The following is a 23,028-nucleotide window of genomic DNA, read 5'->3' as shown; positions in this document are numbered from 1 at the left end:
AAACAGTGTACATAATGCCAGGAATTTTGTAATGATAATCAATTATGAAAGATGATCCTCAATAATATTAAAGGACTCATCATGAAAAATACTATTCACCTCCAGGTAGAAAATTATGGATTGAAGCATTTTTTTTACTTTATTCTCATTGCTTTTTCTCTCTGCCTAGCAGAGTTAATGTTAAAAAAATCTTTATTTTTTTTAACTTACTGTAATAGGTGTCTTATTTTCTGCCTTCTCAAAAATGGGGGAGGAGTGAAGGAAGAGAATTAAAAAATAGCAACATATCTTATACTTATAGGTAGCATTCATGTTGATCCCACAACTTTTTTTCAGGCTAACATGTTTTTCTTCAATCAATAAAGTGATATATAAATTCAATAATGCAAACACTGATTTAAAACATCCTAATACTCATCACCTTCTTCAGAATGTTTTCTAGTGTACCAATGCCCTTTCTAAAACTTGACACCCAAGACTGAACACAATAATCCAAATATTGGCTTCTCAACTAGAGATCAGATTATCACCTCCTTAATTTTGGAACTTGTCCCTCTTTTAATATAGATCAAAATCACATCACTTTGTTGCTTTCCATATAAGACTTTTGATGAATAGTGCTCTTGTAGCCACCTAAAACCACCATTATGCTTATTAATCACACAAACTGTTGTCTGATGAACCCTGTTTCACCTATTCCTCATTTTGCTTTCCCTTCCAAAGAAACTTCTAGATCTACTCTTTACTTTATGTTCTATGAAAATATTGATGTTCTATGGTTCCTATTAATTCAATATTATTCAATGATAATTCACAGCAAATACATATTTAAACTATTGGTACTCATTTTAAATACATATAATTTGATTGATTATTAAATCACAAATCTAATCAATATTTATTTGAAGTGTCTACATTTTTCAGATAAGCAATCTTTTCATATAAGATATAAAATTTGCTCAAGAGATTACATAGATTCTACAATAAAAATATAATATTTCTTTCTATACTAACAAGATTAAAATCTGCCATTTTCTGTAAAGTAAAATGTTTCCTAAAACAAAGGGAATTATCTCTGTATTTTCCACAATATCTGGTATATGACTTGTACATAGTAACACAGAATCACAGATTATCAATTAGAAAAAGTCAAAGGTCCATTAATTCAAACACTACTTGAATGAGAATCCCTCAAGTCTATGAGCTTTTGAGTTCTGCATGCATGGTCAGACAGTTTATGCTTCAACATCTTTAAATGAGGTAAAAAAAAATATCTCCTTTGTAAACATTTAAATGCTTTCAGACCAATATTTGTCTCCTTCCAAATTCTAGAGCAATTACTCCTAGTTTTGCAATCTAGGGTTCAAGCAGAGTAAATCTGTTCATTCTGCTATATTATATTCTATTACATACCTGAAAACAGCTGGCATAAATGTTCTACATGTAGTCTCTTTTCTAGGGTAAATATTTCTAATTCCTTTCCCAATCTTCATGTGACATCATCTGTCTCCTGACTTGCTGCTTCCTACTTGGTGCATTCTATATTTTCATTTTTTCCCTACTAAAATATGGCATCCAGATTAGAACATTAATCTTTAGATATGTTTTTTTAGGGGAAAAGTATGATGGATTTGTGTCCCAAATCTTGATAAAATCTCCTGATAGAATGTAAATTATATGAAGAGAATTATTTCACTTTTGTCTTTGAGATCCAAAACTAAAAACTATGCCTTGCTATGCTAAAAACTTAATCAAAGTTTATTGATTGATTCTGGACACTACATCTCACTTAATGCATCTCAAGATTTCATTTGCTTTTGTGCTACCGTGAATAGATTAAGCTTTGGCCCCTAATGGGGGGATAGAGAGCATGGTAGGTTAGGAAGCACACAATAGTATTTAAATTAGCAATGGGAAGGATACAAAGAGGGAAAAAGTCAGTAATTAGATTTAATTAGATAAAACTCTCCTGGTAATTCTATTCCTGCTCGGAAATTTCACACTGAAAAAGCTTCTGTTTGCATTAAAACTTCATTGGAGTCTGCTAATTAACTATCAAAAGCAGCAAAATACTGTCCTATGGTAGTAAAATGAGGGTAAACCCATGAGAAGTATTCAATTGTTTTGCTCAGAAACCTTTAGTAACTGAACCCCTATACAATGATCAAGCATGGCACGATAAAACAATGATGAGAGCTAGCATCAGGAAAAAGGAACAACTGAGAATCCCTTTTAACAATTAAAGAGGATAAGTGGAATTTTGCAGTGATCTACAGAGAGCTTTCAATGTTTGTATTTCTACTGTTATCAAATAACAGGTAAGTATTCACAAGGTAAAGATTTGTCTCTCCTTAAAGAAAATGAAAAAGGAAGAAGGAACATTACTCTACTACTCCACTCATTAACAGAAATAAAATGTTCCTGGAAAACGATGGAAGGATAGGGCAAGTACTTTGAGGAATTTAAAAAAAAAAGATAAAAATGGCCAAAAAAACCCCACACAAAACAAAACAAGGCATGATACTAAATGATGTCAAAGAAGTCAAAATGGTAAAAAAATGATTTTTTTCAGAGAAGTAAGGGAATAGTTTTATATAAAGAGAAATACAAACTGGTTTCTAAAGTTTCCACAAAAGACAAAGCTAGACAATTAGATTTCATCATTTAATAAGCACTTATTATATCTCATGAATGAATGAATGATCCAATGAATGCAATTCAGAAAGGCAGATAAAAGACAGTGTGCAAGCAACTTGCCATCAAGACAACTCATTTATTTTATCACTGATCATTATTCACTGTCTTACTAAGGATTCTTTTCATGTAGAGTTGGATTAGGTGTCCACTGAGGTCACTTCAAATTCAAATTCATTGATAATAAGAATGCTATAACTGCCTCTGCCTAGAAGGAGGTATTATATATTGAAATACAGCAGATGGATTTTTCTTGCTTTCAAAAATTGTATGCAATTTATTCTGAGTTGAAATTCTATTTTTATTTTACTCTCAGCATTTGGTACTTAAAAAGCTGTTATTATGTTTTTCTATCTATGATGTATTAAATGATGAATGTATAAACATTGTCTGTGCTTTTCTTTAAAAAATGAGTTGATGACAACATGATCCATGTTATAGATAAAAAAGAAATTGAATTAGAAATTAGAAGACTTTTTTCGGTTCAAATCTTTTCTCTGGCACTCACTACCATGTGAATTTGGAAAATTCAGTTTCCCTGTATGAATCCAGTTTCTCCAAAATGGATTAATCATATGTGCACAACTTATATCACAAGATTGTTGCAAATAATGTACTTTGACAGTTATAACAGTATTGCCTAAATGTCAGCTCCTATTATTAAGCATGAGCTATTTACTGCAATGACAAGACTAGTGATGTAGATTCATTAAATCCCAGCTCCTCAGTGTGATGACCATGATTCTATTCTTGAGAATTAAAAACATCATCAGCATCATTCACAACTTTAGATTAATGTCCCTAAACTTTTCCATAGACAGATCAAACCCTTTTTCTATTCTATGTATTTTCTTCATTTCAAGAAGAAAACACAGCTAGGTAAGGGTCTACTGTATCCTCTTTTCCAGGGAAAATGGGAGTCAAAGGTATGATTATAAATTACCAATGCAAATTATCTACAGGTTATCTGGCTTTCACAGGTTAGACCTGTTTCCATTAAAACTGTCATTTTGAAGAAAGAAAATTGTATGTTCCCATTTGTGGACCCAACAATGGCTTATGTGTTTTTTTTCCCCTCCTTTTCATTGTTGATATTCATGTTTAAAAGCTGTATAAATGCACAATTTGAAGTGACACCCACCGTTAGTGGTTACCTTATCTTTTTGACTGACAATGATGAGATTTCTGTCATGCTCGCCTTTCCTACAGTGCCAGTGATGGGATTTTTTGAAATCTTATTACTGGTTGCACTACCGTGGTCTCAGATGGAACTTTCAATCAAAAAGGCAATCAGAAGGTTATACATTCGTGAGTTTCCCTACAAAGGAGCCCTGAAAAGCAAGGGAGTGTATAATATAACTCTGTGGAAGAACCTGTTTGCCTTTTATCCATCTGCAGTTATAAACAGCAATGGGCTGCTTAGCTCACAGCACCCTTCTCTAATCTCCAAAATATGGTCTCATCTAGAACTCAGTCCAATCTCGATATGGAATCAGGATATCATGTTTCCTGTGGTGGTGAGATTTCCATTTTTAATGCACAATATCATGTTAAGATGAGCAATTGATTAATAGAGATTTCCCCAAGGAAACATTTTTCTGTTTGAAATTTGATTGAATAAATGTCTTGTTTCATTTGAATTGTTTGTGCATGCATTTTTTTTCTTTTCTTCCCTTATATTCCAATTAGTGTTGTTCTGCCATTTTTGCAGTAAGGTCTGTCTTTTTAATAATTCCATTTAGGCATTACTTTTTGGCAACGACACTGAAGTGGTTTGTGATTTTCTTTTCCAGCTTGTTACATATGGAAACAGAGGCAAACAGAAATAAGTGACTTTTCCAGGGTTACACAGATAGCAAGTGTCTGAGGACAGATTTGAGCTAAGGAAAATAAGTCTTGCAGTAATTATCTCAATTATACTATACATATATATATATATATATATATATATATATCATACTAAATATAATACTCTCTCAAATGTTTGGAGTCATTCTATATGTCAACAGTAATTCTTTCAGAGACTTTATTAGTCTCTGTAGGCAAACTCCCTTCAAAAATAAAGATCATTTTCTTTAAACAAAATGATTATGTGTTGCTTCAATGGGAGAAAAAATCATCACCTGGTGGCTAAAGGTATGATGATAAGGATATCCACACCTAGTTAAGCTGGTCTTATGTTAACATACACAGTAAACTAACAAGTCTTTTATTTCCTAGCTTCAGAAATCCTACATTAACTCATGCCATGAGGAGGCAGGCATCTAGTAAGATAATGGAAAGAATGCTTGACTAAATTATATAAAAATATAATCCAGTGAAATCTTGTTTAACAAAAAAAATGACACTGTCATGATGGAATAATTTGATAAATGTTGATTGAGTTGGGAGCCCTGAATTCTAGTTTCTGTTCTTCCATTAATTCATTGTACAACTTCAAGTAGCCACTTCAATTGATTGACTGTACCTCATCTAAAATTCAAGAGTTCCACCCACAATTGATTATTCCTTGTTTGAGGTCATGAACAAGAAAGAAAGAAATGATAAAGCCAGAATTATTTATAAAAATATATTTCACAAAGTAGGAAACAATACAGGAGTTCTCTTAATACAATACATGGAGTAAATAAACAAACAATATAGCATCAAAGCAAAGTAGAAAATTAAAATGATTTGCATGTAATACTTAAGTTTTATTGTACAATCTCTACTTCTAAATGGCAAGTTTGCATTACAAATTGAGTATGCTTGCAGCTTCTAGTGCTGTCTTGTCTTGGAGTGCAAAAGCCCCTGTGCATAACCATGAACATTAGTTAAAGAAATGCTAATAACATAAGTTGTAAAGTTATGTACAAACTGGTTCCTTCTCTAATACATTGGAGAACTATAAGCATGTTTTACTTTACTGTGTTATGTTTGGGCTTCTAAAAGGCTAGAGTTTAAATATCCACATGAACCAGTATACTTCCAGATGTTTGTGCTTGTAGTAAAAACACCAAATACTAGAGTTATGAACAAAATAGAAAACTGTTCAAAAGTTTCTCTGGGAAAATGTTCTTCCTGCCCTCATCAGTCACATAAAGCTCAACTACTCAAAAGAGACTGTTAGCTTTCCTTTTTAAATATATCATCGGCAATCATCCTTATCTGCTCATCAAAATGTACATATATTAAACATTCATTTTATATATATAGAAAACAATCTAAAGGATTATTAATGGATATAATTTTGTTTTTTCATATATTCCCTTAATCTATAGATTATCAACCTTAATAAATAAAAGCAGTAATGGACATCAATAAAATATTTATTTCAAGGATTAAACAAATAAATTCACTCATCAGTGTTAAAACCAACCATCTCTTATATAGTCCATCCATCCTGTGATACAGTTCCTTTTGTGTCCTTGTGGAAGATGATGAAGTGGAAGATAAGAGTAATCCTTCTTCTAGAAACAAGCCTATTTAAATGGGATTTCTCCTCTCCCATCATTGAATGAGTAACCCTCCCCCCACCCTTCCCTGGAATGAATTAAGAACATGTGAATATTTTAAGGCTCCACACAATATTTAAAGATGAGAAATAGTCTGTGGTTATTGGGCCAACAATTATGTACAATGGATGGTCACTGCACAGTAGAAGCTAGTAGGTTTTAACAATGCTCCTCATAGCTAGCATTGTACAGAGGACCAAGTATTGCTTTTAAAATTTTGGTGATGGGATCTTTGTTGGTATTGAGGAAAAAACATGTTATTTTATACAGCCTGGCAGATGACATTATTCAGCAGCAAAATCCCTGCAGGTCCATTTCTCTACAAAAGCACCATTTGTTTTGAATTTTCCTCTATTCCTTACATTGAAGATCAACCAAGATCCCTATCTCCATGTCCGTGGTGGTCAAGTGAATATTAAATATCCAAAGACTTCTAGACACTCCACATACTTTACTTCACACTCCACAAGACTTATAAACCTCCTAACATATACTTTTGTATTATTATTATTTTTTTGGTTCAACATTACATGTAGTTGATTTCATAGATGACTGGCGCTAAACTTGCCTCTAAAACAAATGACCACATTGGTTGTAACTAACAGGGATGGCCCTAGCATATTACATGAATTTTCAGTTTCATAGGGAAGCTTATGATCCACTGTCAAGTTTCTTTGTCACTTTCTCCAACTGAGTAGAGTTCTCCAAGTCTTTTGAAACGGGGACCCCATTCACTGAGGTAGTCAAAATTCTGATCTGAGTCTGATGTCGAGGACTCCAGGGAACTGAGAGAACCAGCTACTGAGCCTCGACCTTCATAACCATATATTTGAATGGAGTCATAGGGTGGAGCTGTGGGATCATTATCAGCCTCATGGAGCCTCACATTAATAAATTCATCAACATCCACACCGTTTGGCACAGGTGCTAGCCCTTGCCTAGGCATAAATTGTAGATCAGGTTTTATATCCTTCCGGGGCAAAAATCCATTTATCCCATCTGGATTCTGTAAAGTTGCGATGTCAAAAGCTTCTGTATCCTCTTCTCCACCTCCTTCATCATCATAACGAATTATATTTTCCCTCACATCTTCATCATCTTTAATAATGAGGGGCTCATTTTTATGTCGTCTCAGAGTTACGAACAATACCACAATGACTGAAAGAAAAATATTGAATCGGAAACAGATTAGTCAAAACAAGGAACAAATAATGGAAAACATTGTTATTTTATCATTATCCTCATTATCATTATTGTTTTCACTACTACTACTATAGCTATATTACTTTTGTTATAAAATATTTGGGATAAAATTGACTTAATTTCCAGTTTTGTTATTTCATATGTGAAAAAAACCCATTATTTTTGCAGCTTACAACAGAGGTCTACTACCAGTTAGGCTTACCAGTAGATTTCTAAGCTGATTCCTGCCATCATCCTGCCTCTCTACCATGCTTTCCTATTCCATATTGCCAAGGATTCCAGTTTAGAACACAGAATTCAATGCATACTCATAATTCAAGATTGTTATTTTTTCCCTAATTTCTTCCCCACTTCCAAAATACAGAACATAATCTCAATCATTTGAGAAAGTGAAAACTAGCCCCCGCTCCCCGCAAAAAAAAAAAAGTTAAAAATAAGGTTGTACATCCCTGGTCTTAAAAAGGTCAATAAGGTTGGGTTCTTTTTATTAATATATAAACCTGATCATCAGAGCATAAAATACAATACATACCTAGTAGTAAAATAATGCAAGCTAGTATTGCTATTAATGCTCCCATGCTGAGTCCAATTGGAAGTACATAAGCTTCAACATTACAAGACTGTACAACACCATCATTGCTGCAACCACAGACACGAATGGTCAGAGTGCTGGTACTACTCAGAGGAGGGTTTCCACTATCACTGATTATGATTGGTAAAAGATAGACTTCTTGCTTCTGGCGATTGAATCCGCTATGCTTTGCCAAAATGCTGAGAGAATTATCTGGGAAAAAAAATAAGAGAGTTTGCATAATTTCAAAATTGCTGCTCCATTTTTTAAATATAATATTTGTTGTTTTGCCATGTTAGCTGTTTCCCCTTTTTTGTAAAACAGCATCAATTTTTTCATTCATTCAAAAGACATTTACCAAATACCTACAATGTGCCATGAAGTGTAATAGGCTCCAGGGATATAAAGATAAAACTGAAACAGGTTATGCCTTCAAGGAACTTGTCTACTAACTGAGAAACCAATAAACACACACACACACACACACACAGATACACAAACACAAACACAAACCCTCAAGAGTAATATTGTCTATGATTCTTGGGGCTCCATGATCAGCAAAATCCTGCTGATTTTAGCAAATAATTTTTAATGAAAAACATTTACCTTCATGGAACTGTTGAATTGATTGGACAAGGAAAAATATGTAAAATATTTTGCAAAAGTTTCTTTGTTATATCACTCTTTTATTATTATTATTATTAATAACAATAATCATAACAATAGGAATTCCTATCAGTCCAAAAGTCTATCAGATTCAAAAACCATACCCAAAGTAGCAAACTTGGAACTTGGAACAAGAAAAGCAAAAACATTGGATATAAATGTGAGAATGAGATATATTTGAATGCCTTGACAAATGCTCCATCAGAGGAAAGTTAAACAAAGTCGTTAGATCAGCCATTCTATCTGCCATTAAGGTTTCAAAGAATGAGTCACCAACAGTATGATTTTTCATATCCATTAAAATATAAACATGTCTATAATACTTGCTGATCAGCAGTCAACCTGACATGATATGCTCATTTGTTTAATATGTTCTATGGATTTCCTTTGGTTATGCCCCATTATACAATGCTTTTGGGAAGAAGGATATCTACAAACGATATTAAACCATGGTGTACCCAATGATCCAAGGATCTTTATTTTACATGACCTAGAAGGCAGACACAGCATGCAAGGGAACAGTCTCAGAGAGCAGACAATAAATAGCTGTGCTCTATTTGAAGAAAATCTGTGACACGTTGGAGCACATTTAATTAGCTCATGGAACATTGGTAAAAGATTTCACATGCTGTAGTTCAAAACAGAGATGAGAATTGTTCTTCAAAATGTAATTAATACAAATCATAACGATGCTTGTGTCTTTTGATAGTTGACATTATTTGTATGCAATGCTATCTTTACACATTCCTATTTTTTGACATATTCCATAATAATAACTTTGAGACTGAAGCAGGAATATAAAAATGAATGTAGTATGAGAGCTATCTCCTTGACTTCAAAGGAAGCACGATGGTGTTTCTTACACTAAAGTCAAGCCAGATCTCTCTACCTTCCTGCTTTGGGGAAGACACATTAAAAAACAAAATAAAACAAAAAGTCCACTGTGCATGTATATGTGTGTTTTTTTCCTTCCTTGTTACCCTCTCTAAGGCCAAGATTATTATTGTCATTTTGTTGTTCTTGTTATTGTGGTAGATATTTAGGATAATGAAACATTGTTCATTTGTGGAATGAGTTAGTTTGCTCAGGTTTATTTTGAAACAATAAAGAGATAAAGGAGTGACATTGCATGAAGTTTGTACAACAGGTTATATCTCTCTTATTGAAAAATCTTTTTTTAAAGAAGGGATCAAGGAGAATAAGAATATGAAGCTTGTATTCAAATACCTTAGCAAAAGATTGTTCTACATACAGATACTTTCCGATTCATCCCTCTATTTCTGCCTTTACACATTTTGTTCCCCAAGCTAAGAATAATTATGTCCTCAATTCCACCTCTAGTCAAATTTGAAATTTTGAATCTCTGTTTGTATATATGTATATGTGCATGAATGTGTATGTTTATAAGAATACTGTGTGTATATATGCATATATATATATATATATATATGGACATCTAAATATATGCAACATTTCTTCAACTCAATTTGTTCATTTGAAAAAATCAGCATATTAATTGAGCTAGCTTATGGTACTCATTAGAAAAAACAAATCCTAAAGAGTTTATGAGTGAATTTTTATTTCTAATAAGAGTAAAAAAATGTATATCAGGTCGTACCCATATTAATTAACTCACTGGATCGTGATAAAAGTACTTGGAAAATTGTATTTTTTGAAAGTAAGTTATTGTTCAACAACAACAAAAGATCATTAAGGTTCATTAAAGTGTCTACCTAAAACTATTAAGGACCTAGATGTAGACCTGATATGCTCATCAGATCACCTAATTAGGAAATACTATCAATACCTATTACTTAAAACAGGTGAAACAGAAAACTTGCATTCTATTTCTTTTCCTTCATATATTGTGAAAAATATTTCTCCAAATTTCGACTCCAGAACAGTGACTCTTGGAGATTCAAAGACGATTGTTGCAAAATGGAACTTTGATAGGTCCTGGCAAAGTAAAGATGGTTCAACTATGAGGTATGATAGACAAAATTGTTGTCAGCCAAGAACAAATAAATCCACTTCTAACAAGCCTCCTTAGTAGAGTGGTTGCAGAATGATATATTTTCAGGCAGAATAGCCTTTGATGCAGCTATTCACTGCATGTGAAATCATGATGCAATCTGTATTAGTGGCAGGAGTGATCACAACTATTATTCAACTCTATAGTTGAGGTAGACATTGGTTAAGTGACATGCACAGGATCACTCAACTAATGTCAGGAACCAAAATTAAACTTGAGCCTTCCTGCCTCCATGTCCAACATTCTATCCATTCTATCACTTAGATACATAAATCTATTGACAGATCTGGAAATATTCAGAGAGGAGGAAACAAGAAGGCAACTTTTAAAGACATTTAGTTTCCATAGTGACAGAATTTAGACTACTATTATTCATAAACTGCTCTGATTTAATCTATTTCATTATATTTTTATTATTATTTTATTTTATTCAGTCCTGTGTACCCTATTCCTTTTTAATTGGTATTTTATTTTTCCAAATGCATGTTATGAAAGTTTTTCAACATTCATCCATATACCTATATATTTTTAAAGTCACAATTCCATTCCATCCTTCTTTCCCACCCTGCCCCCTCAATGGTGAACAGTCAGGTTAATATCAAAATACACATTTCTGTTAAACATATTTACAGATTAATGATTTTTTTGGTATGAGGAATTAGGATTAAAGGAAAGAAATACATAGGTTATATATATATATATATATTGAAAGTGAATGTAGTGTTCATCATATTCTGAAGGATTCTTTGTTTTCTTTGTTTTTCTTCCTTTGGATGGGGATAGCCATAATTTCCATAACTGATCTAAGAGAGTTTTCATAAGTTTCTGAAGTGCTAAGAGCAGCTATATCCATCAGGATTGATCATCTCACAATGTTTTTGCTAATGGGTACATAGTTCTCCTGGTTCTGCTCTCTTCTCTCAGCATCAGATCCTGTAACTCATTCCATGCTTCTCTAGAGTCTGACCATTTATGGTTTCTTATAGAACAATAGTATCCCATAATATTCATCTACTATAATTTGTTTAACTATTCTCCAAATGTCACCTCAATTTCCAATTCTTTGGCACTCCATAAAGAACTTCTATGAATATTTTGGAACATGTGGGACTTTTCCCATTTTTCATGTTTTCTTCTGTATTTGTCCTAGAATTGGAATTACTGTGTCAAAGGGTATGAACACTTTTAATGCTCTTTGGGCATAGTTCCATATTGCTCTCCAGAATGATTGAGTCAGTTCACAACTCTACCAGCAATGCATCATTGTCCAACCCTCCCCAAACCTCTCCAACATTGATCATTTTTACTTTCTGTCATCTTAACCAGTCTGATATGTATGAGGTGATACCTCAGAGTTGTTTTAATTTTCCTTTCTCTAATCAAAAATGATTTAGAACATTTTTCCATATGTAGCTTTAATGTCTTTATTTGAAAATTGTCTATTCGTATAGGTTGACCATTTATCAGTTGGGGAATGGCTTGAAAATTTGATGCAGTTCTCTATATATTTTAGAAATGAAACCTTTATCAGACTTCCTAATTGCTTCCCAGCTTTCTGCTTTCTGTTTTCTGCTTAACTTTTAATTTTGACAGCATTGATTTTATTAGGGCAAAATCTTTTGACTTCAATGTAGTCAAAATCAATTATTTTGCAGTTTATATTGTACTCTGTTTCTTGTTTGGTCATAAATGTATCCCCTTTACATAGATCTAGTAGAGTATTGCTTGGTCTATTAACATCTATGATGTTGCTATTTATGTCTAAATCCTGTACCCATTCTAGTATAGGGTGTGTGAGATATATGTCTATGTCTGGTTTTTGCCATACTATTTTCCAGTTGCCCCAACAATTTTTGTCAAATAGTGAGTTTTTTTTTTTTTTCCCGGAAGCTAATGTCTTTGGGTTTGTCAAATAGGAGATTGCTGTAGTCATTTGCTATTGTTTCTTTTGAACCTATCCTAATCCACTGATCCATTACTCTATTTCTTAACCAGTACCAGGAAGTTTTGATGACTACAGCTTTATGGTATAGTTTTGGATCTGGTAGAGCTAAGCCACCTTCCTTTTCATTTTTTTTTCTTCCACTCCCTTGCTATTCTTGGCCTTTTGTTGCTCCATATGAATCTGTTTACCCTATTCTGAGAAAGTCATTGATAATGCATAAAGAAGGACAAGTAGGGAAATGAAGTCCTCCCTTTTCTTCCCATGTCAAAATCAGTTGAAGGAATCAAGAACAACTAAATGTCTTGGGGATCAGTGACTTCATAAGTGGGGGATACTTAACTTATGCAAATAATGAATCCTCAAAATGTAAGATAAATCAGGTTTAGTTTGGTCAGGAAATCAACTGATAGATGTTATAATGAGTATCATTTCTTCTTGAGGCAAGATGAGGAAAAGCTCCCTAACCATTAGTGTTCATTCAAAGGATAATGAAAGGAAGTCCTTGAGGAGAATTCCATTCTACTTCACTGATGGTCTTCAACCAAAGATGAGGTATTGAGTGTATTGTGTGAATATTAGTATTCATGTTTGAGAAGAAATAAATTGTCTTTGAAGTTCCTTTCAATTTTAGGAAGATGATTAAGTTTGAATATGCATTTAATTTCGGTTTTCCTTTTCCTCAAAAAAAAAAGTGAGCAAACAAATAAAGTAATTAAAGAAACAAAACAGAAATAGAGAGAAACTTACCAGAAGGCAATGGACACATACACATAAAACAATATTAGCTCATTTTCCATAAGTATAAAATACTGATCACTTTTCAGTCATTATTCATGGTCTCAGGCCTCCTGCTCTGGGCTACACAATTCTGTCAGTACTTTTCCTACAATTACCAATGAATTAGATGGTTGAGATTTCCATATATAAATATATATATATATATATATATATATATATATGTATACAAACACATATACATACACACTTGAACACCAAACTTGATAGACAATAACATCAAAAAGAAATCAAACGTTTCTTAAATGATAAAATAAGGTGAATATTTTAGAAGAAATAAAGTTCTAAATTAGAATAAAATTCTATAATAATTCTATAATAAGTTATGAATTTTAACCAAAATAACTACACAGATAATGACTAAACAACTACAAAAATCTCCAAAATATCCAGAAGAGATGAAAAATTAAAAAAAAGAAAAATGTCAAATTTAGGATGAAAATTAGAGCTCTCAAAGATTAAAAATACATGATGGAAAACATAATTTTTAACAAAGTTTAGAGGCCATTTCCTAAACAAACTACTCTCTGAAATAAATAATAAAAGATAAACATTTTTAAAAAATATATAAAAAAATAGCAAATCAAATAAACTTAAATTGGAAAAAAATAATCAATAAACCATTTGACTAACATCCTATAATGCATAGAGATAGCTTCAGAATTACTTTATAGAAGAATGTACTGAATAGATGGTGATAGACTGCTTGATAAATTGATATCTATTCTACATGTTTAGTTCAAAAATTATAAAGAAGGAAGGGATTTTATTATACACTTTTGACAATTAAAAAAATTAGTCCTTAAAATCAAATTTTGGGGAGATGAATCAGAAAAAGAAAATTGTAGACCACAATAAAAATGAGACTATATACATACATTTAAAAAACAATTTAGTAGCAGCTAGAAGAATGTAACAACATACATGTTGTCCAAATAAATTGAAAGAATGGGTCAACATTTGTAAAGATTTGGAAAAAATATTTAAAATGAATAACAATATATATGCATGTATCTCAAGTGGGGGTGGCAAGAAGGAGTATGAGGGGAAGGAAGAAAAACCTTATAATGACAAGCAATTTTTTATGTGCAAAACACCTTTCTAGATATAAGATTTCACTATGAATGTGTACTTGTGAAACTGGATACATTACGATATCTTCAAAATTAATGTCTGGAGGAAAGTTACTTTTAGGGGAGTACTTTTAAAATTTTATAATATTTTAATAAATGTAATAAAAATAGAATACCAAAGTATTTTCATCAAAAATCTCTGAAAAAAAGTTGACATTTAGAACTTTACAATTTTGACAAATATAAAAGACTAAGAGGCTATCCACTCTGAATGTCTAAAGGTAAATCTCACAGGATAGGAACCATTTACAAAGGAGGTCTTAACATAAAAAATAATATGAAATAAATTATCAAAGCATTAATAATAATAAAGTAAATATAATTTTGCTGTTTTTCTTATGCTCATCTAAATTTCAAAAAAAATAACAGAAAAAAGTCAAGAAGCAGTATGTACAGTGAAAAGAATGCTAGATTCATCATCAAAATACCTGAGCTCAAATGTTACATATAGCATTTACACTTTGGGCAAATCATAAACTCTTTGGATCTCAGTTCATCATCTGTAAAAAGAATCTTTTTTAGATCATATGACCTCTAAATCCCCTGGACCCTAGTTGTATATCTATGATCCCACAAATAAATCAAGGAAAGATGTTCTATGTTAATAAAATCTTGGTAAATTGTAAGGAGGTCCCAAAATCCTGAAAACCACTAGCATTAAATTAGAAAAAATTCATTTTTAGACTTTTGATTTAGGAGTCCCAAGGGTACATACCAACCACCGAAGTTAATCATATAAATAAAACCTTATATGTATACCAAAATACTTTTTTGTAATAGGAAAGTTTGAAACAAAGTATATAGTCTTCAACTGGAGAACTAATATCATTGTACACTATGAAGTTTATATACCAATGAAAAAGCTAGTATGAAATACAAAGAGAAAAATTAAGAACTGCAAATGAAAGTACTAAAATTTAAGTAGACATTATGATTCAACAATGCATGTTCAATATAATGATCAATGTCAGTGTTTAATAAGTGATATTGACACTCATATTTTTACTATCTCTTATGAAATAGTGAAACAAATCTGCAAATATGTATTATATGTATCACAAAAGGTTTATCAAATGGTTTTATTCAGTTCTTTTATTAGTGGTTGTGGAGGGAGGAGGGTACTATTGATGTGGGTAATATGGAATGTTCAAAAATGCTGAATGAAAGTAAAATGCATCAGCTTTGGCATGTACTGTTCATTTTTCAAACATGAGAAATGCTGTTTAATAGAAAGTTGAGCTAAATTAACTAATACAAAAAGAACAGAGTCAAATTTATAAAAATACAAGTCATTCCCCTCTTGAGAAAAGGATAAAGAATATAAAAAGACAGTTTTCAGATAAAGAAATTAAAGAGAACTATAATCATGAATAAATGTTCTGAGACTATTAATTAGAGAAATTCACATTTAAACAACTTTGAAGTACCATATCACTTCTATCAGATTGACTAAAATGACAGAAAAGGGAAATGATCATTGTTGGAAAGGACATGGGAAAATTGGGACACTAATGGATTATTGGAGGAGCTATGAACTTAACCTAACCATTCTAGAGAGCAATTTGGAACTATACCCAAGAGGCAATAAAAGTATGCATATATGTTGATGCAGCAATACCTCTACTAGGTCTGTATCCCAAAAGATCATAAAAAAGGGGGAAAGACCCACATGTACAAGGATAATCAATAGGAGCCCTTTTTGTGGTGATAAAGAATTGGAAAATGAGGGGATGCCCATCATTTGGGGAGTGACTAAACGAGCTGTGTTATATGGATTTAATGGAATATGATTTTTTTTTATAAAAAGCCAATGGGCAGTCAGATATCAGAAAAATCTGGAAAAACTGATATGAACTAATATTGATTTCCAGAGTAGAACCAGGACAACACTGTCTACCTAAACATCAAGATTATGATAATGGTCACCATGACAAACTTAACTCTGCTCAGCAATAAGTGATCAAAAACAATTCTAAAAGATCTGTGATGGCAAGTGCCATATATCTTTGAAACCAGAATGTCTGATTGTAATGACTCTTGAGAATTTGGACTCAGAAGATTTAAGTGCAAATTGCAGTTCTATCACTGGAAAATCAAGCAATCTTGAATAAATCACTTGTCATTTCTTTGTTTCAGTTTCCATATATTTGCTAAGTGGTACAGTAGAGAGAGTTTGGCACTTGGACTTGGGAAGACCTAGTTTCAAATCCAACCTCAGACAGTAACTGTGTGATCCTGTGTAAGTCACTTAACTCTGTCTCATTTTCCTCATTTGTAAAATGAACTGGAGAAGGAAATGGCAATCCCCCTCCAGGATCTTTACCAAGAAAACCCCAAATGGGGTCAAAATGAGTTATACAAGACCAAAACACAACAACTAATAAAGATAATACATCCAGCCCAGCCCAGACTACTTCAGATGGTTGCTGTAGTGATCAAGTGAAATAATGAACATAACTGCATTGTGAAATTTAAGGCACTTTATTAAGAGCAGCTATTCTTTTGGAATGATACACATTAGCTATTTACATATTGATCAAATTGTATAGATAATTACTTAGATATTTCTTATATGTCTGGCTTTAATTCACTACAATTCATCTGTCTTTTGGCATGCAGATCGAGAGGCTGCACATTTGGCTTGTGAATGACAAAGTGACCTCATTGAATACTGTAGTACTAGTCCTATTTATCTCAAATTATTTGACTGTGGACTCTGACTAACAAGATACTATCTGAGAAGTCTGCAAGAAAATGGCAAGGAACCTCAGTTAATAAAGACACGTGCTAGGCAAATGAGATTGCTTTTATGACCAAATTAATGGATGAAGAGAAGATCAGTAGATATTATGCCTTTTTTTGAAAAGTGGTTCCTGACATTTGACTTGCAAATTGAATTCAAATTGTTTTGGTTGAGTCAAATGGAATGAAAGTGACTAGAAGGTCAAACCCAAGGGGAAATGGCAGTCTATTTAGTTAGGATGGCAATCTGAGGTAGGGGGTGGGGGGTGGAGTTAATTAAATAATTATTCTTTATAAATGAAAAATACATGCAGCACAAATGCCCTACATAGAACATAAAGATATCAACATAAAACTTGCAGACACACTGGGAAATAGTAATGTACACAATTCAGCAATAAGGAGCTGCAGCAGTGACTACAATAAAAAAAGATCTATAGGATGGGTATTTAAAACAGTAGAATATATTGGAAAGAGAAAGGTAGTAATGAATTAATAAAAACCAAGAATCCGTTAAGCCAGATTCTCCCAGAATCATTATAACTTCCTGCATAATTCAGTGACAATATACAAGCCACAGTAAATATGTCACAAGCTATTGGATATTTCAAACAGTCTAATTATATCATGTTTATTTGTTGCTACCTTTGCCCAGTACTCTACACATCTTAGAGTGTCCAACATTTAGCTTGACGATAGTGCTTCTTTAAGGCTGTCTAGTATGGGGGAAGCCTGTGTGGTTTCAAGTTAGGGTACCTAGACCAGAATTCCAGCATTGACTCTAGCTACTATATTGTTCCAACACAAATCATTTCATGACTCCAGCCCTTATTTTCTTCCTCCTTAAAATGAGAAAGGTGACAACAGATGAACTCAGGTCTCTTCCAGTTATCATGGTTTGAATTTATACTGTTTACTTCAATTGCCATGTTTGTTTTCTCTGAGTACTCCATAGTGGTTTATATAAATTCTGCTAAAGTCCTCCCTTCAAGAATCTTCAGATCATCTTAAGGACCCCAAATTCCTGATGGCTAAGGCAGTAGAAATCAAGTTATCAGACAAGTAAAATTTAAGAAATGGGTCAGTTATGGACAGAATATTCTAAATTCTAATATTCAGTTTACATCAAAATGAAGATCAATGAATTGGGTAATGCCTTAAGAAACTTTGGTATGTACATCTAACAAATGCAAATGTACACCATGGAGAATTCAGAGAAATATGGGAAGATTTGTATAAATTCACTCAGAGAGAGGAAAATAGAAGCTGGAGGATAATATAGTATAGTCAGTGACTACGGTGATGCCATCAAAAGGATATATTAATTTAGGGTTAAATTTAATGAGCAATCTTTTTTTCTTAAGGAACAGATTCAAAAACAATTATCTCCTCTCAGAATTAAGATGGCATCTACAGCTAAGGAATTATATTATGCTAATCTATGTGACTGTGGTTTCTTGGCTTTAATTAGTACTTTTCATTCTTTCAAGAAAACATTTTTTTTAATAGAGGGGAATATGGAAAGAGGTATTGAATAAGCAAAACAGAATTTTATTTTAATGTATAGAGGGACAGAAGTTGAGTCTAAAAGACATGAGTCCAAGTCCTACTTCTGAAAATGAACTATGTTATCCTAGAAAGTATGTCAGAATCCATTTGGTACTTCCTAAGTCTTAGAATAATCAGCCATCTGCAACAATGACAGGAGTTTCCTTATCAGGAGATTCTTCAAACAATGAATTCATAGGATTGAACCAAAATAAAACTAGTTAACACTTTAAATTGTATACAGTGAAAATATGTATTTATATTTTTTATATATGTCTATATTCATAGAAAAATTCATACAGACATGCAGGTATTTGTGTACATTTATATAGGCATATGAATGTATCTGTACATAAAATATTTAATATATGTAATATATACAAGTTTATATAGAAATATAAAAGATAAACTATTACTAGATAGCTAGTTGATGTATGAAATTGAGCATTGAATCTAAAGTCAGGAAGATCTGAGTTCAAATCCAGTTTCATAGAAATCCTATTTTTTTCCCCAATTTTACAGATGACAAAACCAAATTAGACAAAAAAAACCAAATGATTTGTCCAGGATCACACAGACAGCAAATATTGAGATCATTGTTAAATCAAGTTCTCTTCATTTCAGATCCAAGGATCCAGTCACTATGCCACATAGGAGTGGATATAAAAAATTGTATATGGTACCAAGCCTAGAGAGATAAGATCAGGTTGTAAGAATTCAATGCTAAGAGTGAAATCTTCACATATAATTATACTGGTAACTGGGAGACCTAGTAAGGTAGGATTGATATGATTAAACCTGTAGTTTATGAAAAGCATTTTGGAACCTGTGTGAAGAATTAATTGGAGTAGGGAAAGATTTAAGGCAGGGATAGCAATAAGGAAGCTTTTGTATTAGTCCAGGTGAGAGGTAATGAAGGTCTGAATTGAGGTGATGACTTTGTAAGTGGAAGAAGGGAAGGGATGCAATAAATATTATGAAGTTAAAAGATTTGCAGTTAATTGTATTTGGGAGGTCGTTAAGAGCAAAGAGTCAAGAATAACACTAAGATTCCAAATTTAGGTGACCAAAAGAATGACAACATTCTTAAAAATATAGGAAAGCTTAAAAGGGGGTGATTTGGGAGAGAAAGATAATAAATTTTGTTCTGCACCAGTACAGCAGCTAGATTGAAATAGCCAATAGAGAACCCTTGGCATGAATCCATGGTTGAAGACTATGCTATGGATGATAATTTATGAAAGGAGATGGTAGAGCAATCACACAGCTAACAGAATCAAGACTGAGCAATAAGATGAAAAGTTGGAGTGCAAAGAAAAAGATTATAGTTAAATCCTGTAGAAGAATCAATAAGAATGAGGATTAAGAAAAGGATCTCTGATTAAGAAATCATTTTGAGTTCAAAAACCAAACTGAGAAGGATTTAGAAGTGAGTCAGAGGAGAGAAAGTAGAGGAACTAAGTCTAGACAGTTTGTTACTGTTTTGTTTTTTTCACCAGGAGACGTATAAAATGATAGCCTAAAAGAATGGCAATACAGTGGGTAGCAAGCAAGTAAACATTAGTAGAGGGAGAGGGAAAGGGGGTGAGAGAGAGAGAGAGAGAGAGAGAGACAGAGACAGAGACAGAGACAGAGACAGAGACAGAGACAGAGACAGAAATATAACCAGAGAGGCAGAAACAAATAAACAGAGAAATGGAAGTTGAGTCAGAGATAAAGACAGAAACAAAAAAGAGGATATGGGTAGGTGTGACCTCCTGTGATTGAATAAGGTAAAGTTTCTAAACTTGGATTCTTTTTTCCTCCTCTAGATTTACAACTCAATATATGAATTCTACATCATAATTTTACTACCTAGATTTCTTAATAACTATTATTATAAATAAAATATGTCCAATTCCATGTTTTAAAAAATAGGGAATTACTGTCATCTTCACTCTGGAATCTTTTAAACACATGTTTCACTACTAAACCTGAAAGTGAAACCACAAACAACTCCTTCCTTTGAAGGCAAAAAAAAAACCCAAAACAGAATATAAATATAACTAGCTCTGGAGGATAGAATGGATTTCCGCTTGTATCTATGCAGGAAAGCAAAACATAACCATAATATTGTTTTCCATGTGAAACTTTCCCCAAATGGAATAACCAGGATATTTAATATGATTTCATGCTAACATTTCCGAAAGAAAACAACTTCAATTTATTCAATAGCTCTATGTTAGGATATCAGCAGTGTGTCTGGAGGGTGAATCCTCCACCAAAGCTTTGCAGAATGAATAATTTCCCCTAAACATTTAGCATCAGAGGAGTTAAGAATTAATTAACTCTGCAATGGATCTGATAACTATCCTCATTACCACATTGCATAGATGGTATACTAGATACAAGGTCAAGGATGCTGGGTAGAACACAGCAGGGAAAGAACCATTAGGCTACATTCCCTCAGTCTGTTTTTAAAAAGCTGAAAGATTTAGAGTAGAGAGAAGGGTGTAGGTCCTGGTGTTAGGAAAAGAAAGTTAAATGTCTTAAGAGATGCCAGCTGGAGGGCATTCATCATATTGCCTTACCTCTATGAATGAAAGATTCCTCACATGAAAAATGTTGGCAAATGACGAACATCTCTAAGTTGTAATGAATCCATGGTGAAATATGGGTGATTACTATGACTCCTTCCCAGACTATAAAATGGACAATCTTATGATTTATTTTTAACTTTCATTAGAGATAATAGGGATTTCTTGAGCACACCAGATATTCCATAAAGACAACTTTTAAATATTCATGTGCAGATGAAGGGGGGAAGAAAGGGAAGGGAACAAGTATATACTATATGTTTAGTCTTGTGTAAAGCATTTTACATTTATTATCTTATATGAACTTTGAGAAACAGCTGTGGTATTGTGAAAAGAATATTTTTGTTGTTGAATTGTTTCAGTCATGTCAATTCTATGTGACCCTAATCAATGTTTACATGATAAAGATACTGGAGTGGTTTGTCATTTCCTTCTCCAGTTCATTTTACAGATGAAAATCTGAGACGAACAGTTTTAGGCAACTTACTCAGGGTCATATAATAGGTGGGTGTCTAAAAATGGATTTGAACACAGGTCTTCCTGACCACTGGTATGGTATCCATTTTCCATACCACCTGGCTGCTCGCAAAAGAGTAGAGGAAAACAGCAATTTAAACTAGATAGTCTATAGCTGTTAGGGAACTTTCATTTTATTGATGAGACCAGAGCTATTAATTAAGTTGTTTAGGCAATAAATGAAAATATAATGCCTTACATTTGGTTTTGAAACAAATCATTTCCCCAAGTACAAGATAGGAGAAACTATGTCCAGAAAGCAATTTTTAGGAAAACACATGGGTCTTTGAGTAACTGTGATCTCACTATGAGTCAACAGTGTGACATGGCATCAAAAAACAAAAACATATAAACAAACAAATATTGAAAACATATTTTCTAGTGAGTTTAGGAGAATTAAAGCTGGAGATTCTGGAGGACAATCAGGCTTGTGAAGAAGGGTGTCCACATCATGCCATAGGTTGATTAAATGAAAGAACTAGGTATACTTAGCTTGCAGTAAAAAAGAATTAGAGGAAGCATATACCTCTTATATAGCATTTATTTAAAGGAGCTATTAAAGGGCTTGCCACAGGGAAGAAAGTATAGGTTTATTCTTGCTATACAATGGAGTATAGTTGGTAAAGAAGATTGGAAAAGGTATGATTCTGGTCTGGCACTTTCCACCTATTGGATATTTTGAAAGATAAACCTTAATGGACTTGCTCACTCCATCAGTGCAACCAACAGGGACAATTTTAGGGTATCTGTGATGGAGAATACCATCTGTATCTAGAGAAAGAACTGGGGAGTTTAAATAAAGAACAAATATTATTACTTTAAATGTTTTAAAAAGTTGTCTTATTTGCTACATAATTTTTCTATCTCTACTATTTCATTTGTTCCTGAAGGATATGTTTTTTCTCTCAACATATTCAATTTGCATCAATGCACATAGCATGTAAAGATTATCAGATTGCCTTCTGTTGGGGGAGGGGAGGAAAGGGAGGGTGGGGGAAAATTGTAAAATTCAAAACCTTACTAAAAATTATTGATAGAAACTACTATTGTATATAAATGGAAATATATATATATATATATATATGTATATATATATATATATATACACCTAAA

The 23,028-nt window shown here is 32.7% G+C and overlaps 1 protein-coding gene across 1 annotated transcript in view; it reads right to left on the bottom strand.

Moving 5' to 3' along the window:
* Window positions 1–5,379: 5,379 nt before the first annotated feature.
* Window positions 5,380–23,028, bottom strand: part of LOC141500222 (cadherin-8) — a 371,408-nt gene continuing 353,759 nt past the window's right edge. Inside the window, exons 9-10 of the mRNA XM_074203218.1 lie at window positions 7,924–8,175; window positions 5,380–7,346 (exon numbers count right to left, since the gene is read on the bottom strand). Of these exons, the coding sequence (XP_074059319.1) occupies window positions 6,853–7,346; window positions 7,924–8,175 (746 nt within the window). The 3' untranslated portion in view covers window positions 5,380–6,852. The remainder of the gene's footprint in view (window positions 7,347–7,923; window positions 8,176–23,028) is intronic.

This window comes from Macrotis lagotis, chromosome 1 (genome assembly GCF_037893015.1).
Source record: "Macrotis lagotis isolate mMagLag1 chromosome 1, bilby.v1.9.chrom.fasta, whole genome shotgun sequence".
Lineage (NCBI taxonomy): Eukaryota > Metazoa > Chordata > Mammalia > Peramelemorphia > Peramelidae > Macrotis > Macrotis lagotis.
The sequence above is the reverse complement of the archived record's forward strand: the minus strand, read 5'-3'. Positions and strand labels throughout refer to the sequence as shown.